This window comes from Cetorhinus maximus, chromosome 3 (genome assembly GCF_964194155.1).
Source record: "Cetorhinus maximus chromosome 3, sCetMax3.hap1.1, whole genome shotgun sequence".
NCBI classification, from domain to species: domain Eukaryota; kingdom Metazoa; phylum Chordata; class Chondrichthyes; order Lamniformes; family Cetorhinidae; genus Cetorhinus; species Cetorhinus maximus.
Window position 1 is genome coordinate 170391738 of NC_135881.1, and position 14670 is coordinate 170406407.

The 14670-nt window shown below is 41.1% G+C and overlaps 1 protein-coding gene across 6 annotated transcripts in view; it reads left to right on the plus strand.

Moving 5' to 3' along the window:
- Positions 1-14670, plus strand: part of kdm1b (lysine demethylase 1B) — a 192162-nt gene that overhangs the window by 172333 nt on the left and 5159 nt on the right. For all 6 annotated transcript variants that reach the window (XM_078539274.1, XM_078539277.1, XM_078539278.1 and 3 more), the window contains 2 exons: positions 3239-3361; positions 11732-11884. In XM_078539274.1, coding sequence (XP_078395400.1) covers positions 3239-3361; positions 11732-11884 — 276 coding nt within the window. The remainder of the gene's footprint in view (positions 1-3238; positions 3362-11731; positions 11885-14670) is intronic.

Below are 14670 nucleotides of genomic sequence, written 5' to 3' on the forward strand. Positions count from 1 at the left end.
GTTAACATCCCCTTGCCTGTCAAACAACACCCTTTTCTCCTAGAGAATAAATTGTTGTGCTTGTTTGAAACTTGGCATTCCTGCATCTGTCCTGGTGAGCGCAAGACGAAAAGCTTTGACATCGTGACTCTCTTTTCAGCAATGTTCAATTTTAACATTGAAAACCTATTAGTTGCCATGAACCTAACTGACCCAAAAATCCTCTTACTAACTCTTAATAACAACTTGCCAACTCTTAATAACTTGCCTCCTGCTCTCTGCTTCCCACCTCTGACTCCGCTGCTTCTCCTGTTAGGAAATAGAGATAGTTTAAGTAAGTTATATTTGTATTTGTGGGTATTAGGAATGAGTTTTAGCTTTAAAGTTTAAGTTTGATTTGTATTTCTGTATTTATGTGTTAAGAAAAGGTCAAGTTGAGTTTTAGTTTCACTTTAAAAGGTGCCTGCATTTCGAATGAGAGTTTTATCACTGTTGAAGAGAAATTAAAGCAAACACAAGAGTAGAAAAAAACTTGCCACCTAGCAACAGGGGTCCAGAGGCAACGTGCGCGCACACACACACTAAAGAGAAAGCAGTTTGAGTTCAGTTGGAAGAAAGTGCCGGGACAGGCAGGACATGAAAAGGGAAAGATAGCAGGTTCCAATGTAAAGAAGAAAGTCCCCAAATCCAGGGGAGTGGAACAGGAGAAAGTCCCTAGCAGACCTTCTAGCCAAAGGAAGGACAGGAACCTGGGAAAGATCCTGTTAACTGAAGTTAAGAGTTAGGAGCAGAGAAAGGCTCCAAGTTTCAAGTTAAAGAGATGAAAGCTGCAGGAAGCAGAGTCAAAGCTATATAAAGGTTTGTGAGAAGTCAGAAGGTCCAAAGAAACAACTGGAGGTTGTAACTCTTTGCTATGGGCATGTGCAGCAATGGTGTACTGTTAACAGCTGAATCGGTGCGAGAGTGCAGAAGAAAGCTTGAATGCATGTGGTGACCCAGGAGAGGAACATCAGAAGGAGAGTTCAAAACCCTGGAGGTGGACCCTTGCGGAAGCTGTCTGAGTGAAAGTGCCAGTTTGGGAGAAGATTCCAAAGCGAATTCTTGGAGAGTGGAGATTGGAAACCCACGTGTGAAAGACGGAGTTCAGTGAGACCAGTTGGCTCACGGGGTGACAAGTGTCTGGGGGAAGCTGATGAGAGATCCATAGCATCTGGTTGAGGTGGCATCTGTCGCTTGGTTTCAGAGTATGACGTGTCTGACCACAGGTCGCCTGTTGGTTTACATGGACTGTGTCCTTACTGTGGATATTAACGTATAAGATAGCTTTTGTAACTTGTGTTATCCTTTCAAATCTGAATATATCTGTAAAGGTATAGTTGCGGGTGAAGGAGTATTGTAATATAGTTAATCTTTTCTTGTTTAATAAATGTTTTATTCCTTTGTTAAAAGTTCATTAGCTGACTTCAGTGACCCTGTTCAGTAGCCACTCTCCACATATCTAAGCAAACAAATAAAAGTTAGGATCTATCATGCTGGGTTCCGCCCTGGGATCAGGCTTGTCCAGTAGTAACATCAGCTGGGATCAAACACTCCTGCCGCCAGGGGCCCGGGAGAGGGCACGTGCACAAGTTGCAAAATACTGGGGCCCATGCACTTGTGGGGCTGGCTCAACTTGCAGCTTTTGCCTTTGCCTTTATTGGCAGCACCACCCCTCTCCATTTAAAGTGGCCACTTCATGAATTGTGTATGAGCACATGATTATATTGACTCTTCCGAATCTGGAATGCCCATCACACGCTCTGCTTCAGGACGAAGTTCCAACACTTGAGATTTGATTGTCCTGGAACGAGAACCCAAGTTGATGTGGCCATTTGTTTTGACAAGGTGCATTCTGGGTGATGTAGTCTGCCCTTGGCCATGCTCTCATCCTCCTACCCAGGGGCTGGGCCACTAAAGAACTGCAGGATCTAAAGCACAGTGTGAAGGCATGTGGCAGAAGCTGTCAAAAGGAAAAGCGAAAGATATTCCCTTCAGCAGCACCACTCTATAACCAGAAAGCGGGAGCATTGGAGAAGGATTGTGTTTAATGGGAGACACTAATGTTAGGGCCAAATGTCGAGAGTTAAAGCTTTTAATCGATTGCAAACCCTCCCAACCACTAAACAGTTATGCTTTTAAAGGCAATACTCTGGAAAGTTTATCAGACAAAATTAGACACCAAGCCACATAAGGAGCTATTGTTAAGGTGACTAAAAGCTTAGTCATAGAAGTAGATTTTAAAGACTAACTTAAAGGAGGAGAGCAAGGTTTAGGGAGGGAATTTCAGAGTTTAGCATCTCGAGCGTGGCCACTAATGGTGAGGCGGTGGAAATTGGGGATGCACAATAACCAACTTTGGAGGATTGCAACAAAATGCAACAGGCATGACAGGGTCGAACAATTCATGAGAGTGAGGTAAAAAAAAACAATCCTTGGCAGTGATACAAGACTAATTGTAAGGAGTGGTTATGGATAATCCAAACAATTATCAGTAAAAGTTCAGAGATACAGGCATTCTTTTCCAAAACATGTCCTGAGTATAGTTAGTGTTCAGGTTAATTTTCCTAGAAGTAATACAAGTAATGTTTAGTTGAGTTCCTTGTTGATGTGACTGGATTTGAAGTTAATGCTGTATTTGTATCAGGAAATCTGGTCATGGGTGGCATCACAGCTCCACAAAGTATCGAATGGCAGAGCAGCAGAATACTCTTTCTCCACATGCCATGTGCGCAACACTTAATGGGCTGGTGCGAGCCATGTAGGCACGCAACTTAGAGGGAACTTAGGTCTGGGCTGGTAATCGACTAGGAGATTGACTGCATCAGCACTGTAAGAGTTATCGGTGCTTAAGGAAGAGGACCATATCAGATGAGGTGCTTAAGCATGAGATCTATATCCATACTAGATAAGCAAAACCTGCTGCAATTACATCCCATTATTGTGTATCAGTCCAAGCAAATAGTTTGCGGAATTTGAGTGATAAAGCTCATGAGCTTCTTTTTGTCTATGGGGCTCTTCTAGACCTGGAAATATTTCCATGCAGATGTTCATACTTGTCAAGCTTAAGAGGTAAGGATTAAGAATATGATCTTGGCCATAAAAACACAATAAATATATCCATGAGTCAATTTTTTGAGGATTTTCCTTGGTCAGCAAATTGTGGATTATTGTTAAATCTCTTGCATTCATTCCAATTCTATATGTTTTGAAACTTTCACAGGGTGAGCATTGTGTTCTGATGTCCGTGATCAGTGGAGATGCAGTGGCTGTAATTCGGGATATGCAAGAGCAGCAAGTGGCAGAATTATGTATGAAAGTCCTACGAGAACTTTTTAAGGAAGAGGTAATGCAATTTAAATACCATTAAAGAAAAGGAACTTTTTTTAAGAACTGTTTTTCTTCCTAAAACGTATCAATAATACTAGCAATTCCTGTGAAGGTCAATTGTTAATGCCTGCATTATAAATGCAACTCTCTGTGCAAATCCTTACTTGTGTTGCAAATAGTAATGTTGTTTCCCAAAAGAAAAATTGGCACACTCAGCAATTAAACCTGAGTATCATGCCAGTGTTCAGGGTGAAAGAAAGACAGGACTACCATCATTGATGCAATATGTTGGAGGCTTGTTATGTTGACATTGGATGCATTCTCAGATATAAGTGGTAGGTTTGAATAATTGCAAATTTCACTGTATGTTGCTTTGCTTTAAGATTCTTTATATTTAGAAATTTTCATACATAAGAACAAAGGAGCTAGAGTAGGTCATGCAGTCCGTCATATCCGCTCTGCCATTCATTAAGATCATAGCTGATCTTCTACGTCAACTCCTCTTTCCACCCTTTCCCCGTATCCCTTGATTCTGTTAGTGTCAAAAATTCAATCATTCCATCATAAATATACTAAATGACGGGGTAGAGAATGCTAAAGATTTGCAGCTCTTTGAGTAAGGATATTCCTCCTAATCTCTGTGCTGGATGGCCAACTCCTTATCCTGAGAGTGTACTCCCTAGCTCTAGACAATCCAGCCAAGAGAAATAACCTCCTAGCATCTACCCTGTCAATTCCTCTAAGAATTTTACACATTTCAATGAGATCACTGCTAATTCTTCTAAACTCTTGAAAATATAGGCTCATTCTACTGAATCTCTCTTCATAAGACATCCCTCTCATCCCAGGAATCAATGTAGTGAGCCTTTGTTGCATCCTCTCTAAGGCAAGTATATCATTCCTTAGGTAAGGACACTAAAATTGTACACAGTACAGCCCTAAATAATTGCAACAAGACTTCTTTGCTCTGATACCCCAACCATTTGCAATAAAGATCAACATGCCATTTGCCTTCCTAATTTATTGCTGTATCTGCATATTAATTTTCTGTGATTCATGTTCAAGGACTCCCAAATCCTTCTGGTCTCACCTCATTAAAAATTATTATGTTTTCCTATTCGTCCTACCAGATTTCCTCACATTATGCTCCATTTGCCACCTTCTTGCTCAGTCTCTTAAACGATTTGTAGCCCTTTGCAGCCTTTTTGCATCTGCCTCACAGCTTATTTTCTCATCTAGTTTTGGATCATCAGAAAGCTTGGATATATTAGACTTGAACGTCTCATCTAAATCATTGATATAGATTGTAAGTAGCTGAGGCTTAAACACTGATCCTTGCAGCACTCCACTAGTTCCCCTCTGCCATCCCAAGAATCATACTTATATTCCTCTGTCTGTTAACCAATCCTCAATCTCCAATATATTACTCCCAATTCCAAGAACCCTAACTTCATGCAACAACCTATCATGATACCTTTTAAAAATCCAAATATACTTGATCCATTGGTCCCTCCTTATCTACCCTCTTTTTAAGTTTAGCGGTATGCACTATCCCTTGGCTGCTGATCTCAAAAAACAAAACTGTTAACAAAGATTTAGCAAGCTCTAAAGCACCAATTTCTTTAATTCTGACATGTCTTTGAATCTGGCGCCAGAAACAGTGACGTCATCAGGCAGGCTAATCAGCCAATCAGATTGAAGAATTCTCTCAGACTGCAAAGCTAGAAGTAATTATCATTCTCATTTTATTCATCATACAGAGAACAAAATAAATTAAAATGTAGACGTGGGATTAAGGTAGAATCTGAAATATAAACTTCAAAAATAAAGTAAAATTTCTACAGGAAAATCTCTGTTATCTGACATGCTCCAGGTGCTGGTTGATCAAATAAGCTGGTTAACTGAGATGTAAAGTGAGTTTCACGTTTTCATCCAATGAGAAAGCTCCAGGATGATCACTGGGGTGTTGAGGGAGCGCGTAAATTGAGTGAGCAGTGCTAAGGGGAGATGGTGCTGCAGAGCAATAGGAGGCTGAGACCGGAGCAAGGAACAGGTCACTGATGACTATTACTGGTGAATTTGACACCCAGTCGAAAAACAGACCAGACCCCAGAATTCCAATTAATAGAGAATTCTAGTAGATAACAGAAATTTTACTGTATTTAAAAATCATGGAATTTTTAAATGCTCTTCTGACAGCATTGTGTAATTAGATTTTTAAGGCCAGAGAGGTTGTATGATTTGGTTGTCCATAATTTCTGGTATCTTGTTTTGTGTTTTCAGCTGTGAAGACAGATGCAAAATCTGCTGTTTCCTTATTCCCCGTTATAATTTCTCCAAACTTTGCCTGTAATGAACTTTGCTTGTTTTTGCTATTCACTTCTAAAACATCCCAATCTTCAGATTTACTAATCTTAATGGCAAAATTATAAGCTTCCTCTTTTATCCTAATACTATTCTTAACTTCATAGATTAGTCATGGCTGTATCTTTTTTCCAGTGGAGTTTTATTCCTGAATCGAATGTATATTCTTTGAGAATTATGAATCATTTATTTAAATATTTCCCATTGCTTATCTACCGCCATTGTTTTAGATCTGATTCCCCAGTCCATTTTAGTCAACACATGGCCATATCTCATAATTGGCTTTGTTTAAATTTAACACCCTAGTTTTTAGCCTCAACCACATCACACTCAAACTAGATATGAGGTTCATCATATTGTAATCATTCTTCCCCAGAGAATCATTTACTGTAATTTTACTAATTAGCCCCATCTCATTACACTATAAATGATGTAAAATAGCTTCTTTTTCAGTTTCTACCTCAACATATTCAAGGAAACTACCTCGAGTGCATTTCATGAACTTGTCCTCAAAGGTATTTTGCCAATTTATCTTGTCCAATCTTCATGAAGAATAAAGTCACCAAAGATTATTACATGCTGCTCTAATTTCCTAATTTATATTTCATCCAACTCTATCATTACTGTTGGAGGGGGGGCGCGGTGTTGGTGGTGGTGCTTCCATCAGTGTTTTCTGCCCTTTGTTATTTCTTAGCTCCATTCATACTGATTCTACACTCCGACTTCCTGGGCTAAACTACTTCCTCCCTACTGCTTTTACCTCATTGTTTATTATCAGGGCTACCCCACCTCCTTTTCCGTTTTGTCTACCTTTTCTAAAAGTCAAGTACCCTGGAATATTTAGTTGTCAGTGGTGGTCACCCTGCAGCTACAAATCAGTAATGGCTAACAAGTCAAACCCATTTATCTATCTTATTACAAATGATTTGTGCTTTCAAATAGAGCACCTTTAATTTTAACTTTTTACTTTACTGATTTGACCTTAGTTATGAATGCCCTATTACCATAATCAAACTCTCTGTCCCTTCCTGATGCAGTTTGCTTAATTTTACCCAAAGTGCTACTTTGCTCTATGGCCTTGACATTTCAGACTTAGTTGTCTATTTGTTTCCTTTACTTCACATTTCCTCTCTCCTGATGGTGTTAATTTCTTCACCAGTTTCTTTGGGCAGCAGTTGACTTCATTGAATATGTCTCCGTGGTGGTGGCTGCCCTCTAGTGCCTTGCCATAGTGACCAGTGACTTCTGAGCCAGAAGTCTGTCTTATCCCCAACCCTGTTCATCTTGGAGACCAACAGTCCAGTCCTGGAAGTTTATCTATGCAGGTGACATCTGCTGTGGCACACAGGCTTGGAGTTTCCTTGAGCTGGAAGACGCATTAAATGATTATATTGCAAAACTAGCAGACTACTGTAAGACATGGTGCTGACAACTGAACACCAGTCAAACATTCTCAAGCACATTCCACCTTTACATTGTCAGTGCTAAGAGGAAATTGACATTTCACCCTGGATGGCCAGAGACTGAAGCACGATCCCCCGGTTTACCTAGGTGTCACTCTTGATAGAACCCTCACGTACAGACAGAGCCTCATCAAAGCAGCAGAAAAAAATAAAACCCGTAACAACCTTCTCAATAAACTGGCCAGTACCTCTTGGGGATCACAGTCCAAGATGCTAATATCCTCTGCTCTTGCCACCACATACTCAGCTGCAGAATACTGTGCCCCAGTATGGTATCAATCTGCCCAAACCAAAGTTATCAAAATGCATCTCAGCTGAACAATGTGCATCATCATGGGTACTCTTCAAGCAACTCACCTCCCCTGGCTCCCAGACTTGAGCAACACCATCCACCACCTCCCCCATCCCCACCTCCCAACCTGCACATCAGGAAGGTTATTGCAACAGGCAAGCTACTGGAGAAGGTCTATTCCAACTCAGGTCTTATTCACTTATTCAATAATCTCCTCAACCCACCAGCAGTACGCTTTCCCTCGTGCCACCCTATATGTTTAAACCTTCTATGCCGAGGAGAAACAGTTAAGGACCTATGGCAGAAGGATTGGCAGGAGAAAATATCCACCAGAAACCACACTCATATCATAAACCCCACTGTTTGTCCATCCGGCTTTGATCTCCCACGGTGTCAGTGGGCCCTTTAAAACCGTTTCCAGACTGACTACCCAATATCAGTGGGGTTGCCAAGACCACCCAGGCTGCAGCTGAGATGCAGTCCAAACAAATGACTCACATTGTTGAGTGTTCACTGACTAAACTTGAAGGCAGGCTTAAAGAACTCCATCTAGCCACTGACAAGGCTATTATTTGGCTCTGTGACTATGTACACACTAAATAAACTCTGATCCTAGACTACAAGTGTCAACAAGCTATCTGTTTGTGGAGTACAACACAGCTTATGTTGAATTCATTCTTGCCTGGTGTCTGGATGAGCACTTTAATGGGTCACTGTATGGTGATCAGAGGAGTGAAACCTGGCTGACCATACAACAATGATGCAGCCAATTTCTTTCACTTTACCCTTTCATGGCCTACAGCAACTAATGCAGCAGACTGGGGATCAAACTTATGCCCTAAGATGTGTGGCTGAAACTTGCATGAGAAATATCTGATCCTGTTAGTCATTTATAACCTATTAAGGAGTATGCCACTCAAATATGAGAATAAATTAGTACGTTAAGTAGGTTGAATATCATCAGACCATAGAATTAGTGCTAGTAGATCAAGCTCTATGATAATAAGTTATAATTGGTTATTCTTAACTTCATAGGAACATAGGAAGTAGGAGCAGGACCCCTCGAACCTCCTCCGCCATTCAATTAGACGATGGCTGATCTTCTACCTCAATGCCAATTTCCCACACCATCACTATTTCACTTGATGTCTTTACTCTCTAGAAATCTATTGATCTCTGTGTTGAACATACTCCATGACTAAGTTTCCACAACCCTCTGGGGTAGAGAATTCCAAAGATTTACCACCTTCTAAGTGAAGAAATTCCTCCTCATCTCAATCCTAAATGGCCTACCTCTTATTTTGTGACACTGTACCCTGGTTCTAGAACCCCTAGCCAGGGGAAACCTCCTTCCTGCATCTACCTTGTCAAGCCCTGTAAGAATTTTGTATGCTTCAATGAGATCGCCTCTCATTCTCCTAAACTCTGGAGAACACAGGCCCGGTCTCCTCATAGGACAATTCTGCCATCCCAAGAATCAGTCTGGAAAAAGAGTTATGTCTAAAATTTTCGTCTTGCACTCATCAGGACACTTTGCAAGAATGTCAGTATAAGGGGAAAACAACAATTTATACTGTATGTGAAGAGAGTGCTCATTGGCTTAGACATGTCTCTTTTTTCAACAATACTCAAGTTCTGTACTAAATGACTATTTATATTCTTCCTTTGGTAACAAGACCAAAGCTGTACACGATACTCCAGGTGTGGTCTCATCAAAGGGTTTATGCAACTGCAGCAGGACATCTTAATTCTTGTACTCAAATCCTCTTGCAGCAAAGACCACCATACCATTTGCCTTCCTAATTGCTTGCTGCACCTGCATGTTTGCTTTCAGAGACTCATGAACAAGGACACTCGGGTCCGTTTGGGCATCGACACTTCCCAATCTTGTACTAATTGAAAAATGCTCTGCATTTCTGTTTTTCCTACCAAAGTGGATAGCTTCACATTTTTTCACATTATATCCCATTTGCCATGTACTTGCCCACTTACTTAGCCTGTCTAAATTCCCTTGAATCTTCTTTGCATCATCCTCACAATTTACATTCCTACCTAGTTTTGTGTCATCAGCAAACTTGGAAATATTGCATAATTATAAAAGCAAAATATTACAGATGCTGGAAATCTGAAATAAAAACAGAAAATGCTGAAAAATCTCAGCAGGTCTGGCAGCATCTGCGGAGAGAGAAACAGAGCCAACGCCTTGAATCTGCATGACTCCTCTTCAGTGGAGGAAATGTTGCACTTGGTCCCCACATCCAAATCATTGATATAGGCTGTGAATAGCTGGGCCCAAGTACTGATTTTTGTGGTGCCCCACTAGTCACAGTCTGCCAACGTGAGAATGACCCATTTATTCTTACTCTCTTTTTATTGTTAATCCATGAAAGTATATTACCCCCAATCTCATGCACTCTAATTTTGTTTACTAACCTCTTGTGTGGGACCTCATCAAAAGCCCTCTGAAAATCCAAATACACCACACCCCCTGAATCCCCCTTATCTATTCTGCTAGTTACAACCTCAGTAAATACAACAGGTTTGTCAAACATGATTTCCCTTTCATAAATTCATGTTGACTGCCCAACCCTACCATTATTTTCTAAGTGTTCAGTTATCACAACCTTTAATATTCTAACATTTTCCCTACTACTAATGTTAGCCTAACAGATATGTAGTTCCCTGTTTTCTCTTTCCCTTCTTTCTTAAACAGTGTGGTTACATTTGCTAACTTCCAATCTGCAGCAACCATTCCAGAATCTATAGAAATTTTGAAGATGACCACCAATACATCCGTATCTCTACAGCCATCTCTTTCAACACTCTGGGATGTAGATCATCAGGTCCAAGGGATTTATTAACTTTCAGTCCAACTAATTTCTCCAGTACTTCTTTACTAATACTAATTTCTTTCAGTTCCTCATTCCCGCTAGTCCCTTGGTTTTTCTAATGTTTCTGCAGCTGGTGACACTTACTGTGGATGTGGTCATCTAGGCCAAAGGAAGCATCCATGACGTTCCACATGTTACAGGACGGGCATTTCATGTGACCAAGCTGCCCTGCCATGCCTTAACTTTACTTTTCAGAATATTTATTATAAACTGTGGAGACTAGAAACCTAGACCCTACTGCTCCTAATAAGCTTTACTTACTCACCACAGAATTCCTAGTCTCTGATTGGCTCTTAAAGCCACAGTGTTTATATGGCTAGTCGGGTTCAGTTTCTGGTCAGTGGTAACTCTCAGGATGTGATAGGATGTGGAGGATTCAGTGATGGTAATGGCATTGAATGTCAAGGAGAAGATTCTCTCTTGTTGGAGATGGTCATTACCTGGCACTGGTGTGGCATGAATGTTACTTGCCAATTATCAGCCCAAGCCTGAATGTTGTCCAGGTCTTGCTGCATATGGACATGGACTCCTTCAGTATCTGAGGAGTTGTGCATGGTACTGAAAATTAACAATCACCAGCAAACATCCCCACACCTGACATTGTGATGGAGGGAAGGTCATTGATGAAACAGCTGATGATAATTGGGCCTATGATACTACCCTGAAGAACTTCTGCAGCAATGTCCTGGTGCTGAGATGATTGGCCTACAACAACCAGAACCATTTTCCTTTGTTCTAGGTGTGACTCCAAACAGTGGAGAGTGTTCCCCACTTCCTTCAATTTTGCTAGGGCTCCTGGTGCCACTCTCCAGTCAAGAGCAGTCACTCTCACCTCACCTCTTGGGTTCAGCTCTTTTGCCCATGTTTGGGCCAAGGCTGTAGTGAGGTTAGAAGCTGAGTAGCCCTGGCAGAACCCAAACTGAGCATCAGTGAGCAGGTTATTGCTGAGCAAGTGCTGCTTGATAGCGCTGTTGATGACACCTTCCATCACTTTGTTGATGATGGAAAGTTGGCTGATGGGGCACTAATTGACTGGATTGGATTTGGCCTGCTTTTTGTTGACAAGGCATACCTGGGCAATTTTCCACATTGCCGAGTAAATGCCAGTGTTGTAGCTGTACTGGAATAGCTTGGCGAGGGGCACAACTATTTCTGGAGCATATTGCCAGGATGTTGTCAGGGCCCATATCCTTTGCAATATCCAGTGTCTTAAGCCGTTTCTTGGAATTTACATTGTAGCATGAACAGTAAATTTTGCATTTACGATTGCAGGAACTATACAAGAGATCTGTTAATACACTTCAATACTATCCAATCTGTGCCTTTGAGCCTTCCCAATGTATTAATTGCATAGATTTTATTAAATGTCATTACAGGAAGTTCCAGATCCAGTCAGATACTTTGTTACTCACTGGAGCAAGGACCCTTGGACTCAGATGGCTTACAGCTTTATAAAGGCAGGGGGGAGTGGTGAAGCTTATGATATAATCGCTGAAGATATACAAGGAAAAGTGTTTTTTGCTGGTGAGGTAAGTAGATCATTCAAAACTTGACTGCCAATTATTTGTGAATGTAGTTTTATTTTAAATTGATCTCTTGCATATTGCTAGTTGTTCTGAAAAGGTGATAGTGTGGCTATGAACAAGTATGTAAATGTACACAAAAATGTTCAATAAATCAGTTGAGTCACCACATTCATGATTGCTAAGATAGCTTACCAGTTCATGAAAAATTTTGCATTGGTGAAAATAACATTTTATCAACAATCCACATACTTCATAAATCATAAAATTGAGTCAATTCAGATGTTCATGGTCTTCTGAATTAAATTTTGGCCAGAATTAACTGCTTGGAAACTGGTCTAAAATAAAGCCAGATATCTGGTTGTGCATCAGATATTAATGCTAAAGCAAAATGTGAAACTTTGGATTAAGGGATCATCTATCTGATAATTGTTAATAGGCGAATTGTTTCATGGCTAGTATTTGGCTTACAAATGCTAGATTAATTTTCAACTCCTGTATCTAACAAAATCTGAGATTGGCACAAACACCCATTATAAATTGCTTTGCCTATGTAAACCTGCTAGTAGTTATGGTGCAGTTCCTCAGCATATTCTCACCAAGAAACTCCTAGAATCCAACCAACTCTATTTCTTAAATGATTGGAATTTTTGCTAATTCACTATATATAAAACCAAAGTATTAGCCAGAGCAAAATCTACCACCCTCAAGGATTTTGATTTACTTCTATCTTAACCTTGCAATTAATTCCCATGTTGTCAGGAAATTATTTTCTAATGTTGGTATTCAGAGTTGTGTTGGTGTTACTTGACAAATAACTTTCATAACTTTTACCAGGCATCCAGTCTGGTTTAGAGACTCCAAGTCTGACAGCATTTGAAACAGGTGTATTTACAATCTATTTTAATCAATCAAATACGTTTCCTTAATTGCCCTTAGTTCCAAGATATAGTTCCAAGTCAGGATGGTATGTGGCTTGGAGGGAAATTGCAGCAGATAGTTTTCCCATGCGTTAGCTGTCCTTGCCTTTCTAGGTGGTAGAGGCCATGGATTTGGAAGGTGCTCCCAAAGTACCTTAGCAAGTTGCAGCAGTGCATCTGATAAATAGTTCACACTGCTGCCACTGGGTGCCAGTGGTGGAGGGAGTGAAATTGAAGGTGGTGCATGGGGTGCCGATTAAGCAGACTGCTTTGTCATGGATGGGGCTGAGCTTCTTGGATGTTGTTGGAGCCGCACTCATCCAGGCAAGTGGAGAGTATTCCGTCATGCTCCTGATTTGTGCCCGGTAGACAGGCTTTGGAGAGTCAGAGGTAAGTTACTCACTGCAGAATTCCCAGCCTCTGACTGGCACTTGTAGCCACACTATTTATATGGCTGGTCAAGTTGAATGTCAAGAGGAGATGGTTAGATTCTCTGTTGTTGGAAGTGGTTATTGGTTGGCTCTTGTGTGGTACAAATGTTACTTGCGTGGTACAAATGTTACTTGCTGTCTATCAGTCCAATCCTGAAAGTTGTCCGGGTCTTTCTGTACGTGGGCATGGACTGCTTCAGTATCTGAGGAATTGCCAATGATACTCAGCACTGTGCAATTATTGGTGAACATTTCCACTTCTGACCTTATGATGGAGGAAAGGTTATTGATGCAAGCAGCTGAAGATGGTTGGACACTACTCTGCAATGAAGGGGCTGAGATGATTGGCCTCCAACAATCATGACCAACTTCATTTCTACTGGATATGACTCAAAACAGCAGAGTTTTCCCCATCAATCCCATTTACCTCAATTTTGTTAGGGCTGCTTGATGCCAGACCTGGTGACTGCTCGACATTGAGACAGCATTTAACTGTCACCTCACCTCTGTAGGGGTGAGTACCCCCGGCAGAACCCAAACTGAGCATCAGTGAGAAGGTTATTGCTAAGAAGTGACAGTTGATTGCACTATCAATGACACCTTCCAATCATTTTGATGTGGATTGGTAGGGTTGAATTTGTCCTGCTTATTGTGAACAGGATATACTTGGGCAATTTTCCACATAGTTGCTTGTGCTGTAGCTGTATTGGAAAAGCCTGACTAAAGGTGTGGCTAGTTCTGGAGTATCCAATGCCTTTATCCATTTCTTGATATTGCATGGAGTGAATCGAATAGGATGAAGACTAGCACCTGTGATGGTGGGGATTTCAGGAGGAGGCAAAGATGGATTATCTATTTAGTATTTTGGCTGAAGTTGGTTGCAAATGCACTATGTGCTGTGCTCCCTCATCCTTCAAAATGGGGATACATTGGAGCCTCCTCTCTGGTTAGTTGTTTAATTGTCCACCCCCATTCATGACTGACTGTGGCAGGAATGCATAACTTTGATTGCTTCTTTGGTTGTGGGATTGCTTAGTTCTATCACATGCTACTTCTGGTGTTTAACATGCACGTGGTCCTGTGTTGTAGCTTCACCAAGTTGGCACTCATTTTTAGGTATGTCTGATTTGCTCCTGGCATGCTCTCCTGTACTTCTCATTGAACTAGGGTTGCTTTCCTGGCTTGATGGTAATGGTAGAGTGAGGGATATGCCAGGCCATAAGATTACAGATTGTGGTTAAATACAGTGCTGTTCCTGCTGGCCCACAGTGCCTTGTGTGCCCAGTTTCAAGCTGATCTGTTCTGAATCTATCCCATTTAGCACAGCGATAGTGCCATACAACATGATAGAGGGTATCCTCAGTGTGAAGGCGGGACTTACTCTCCACCAGGACTGTGCAATGGTCACTTCTACCACTACAATCATGGAGACATATCAGAG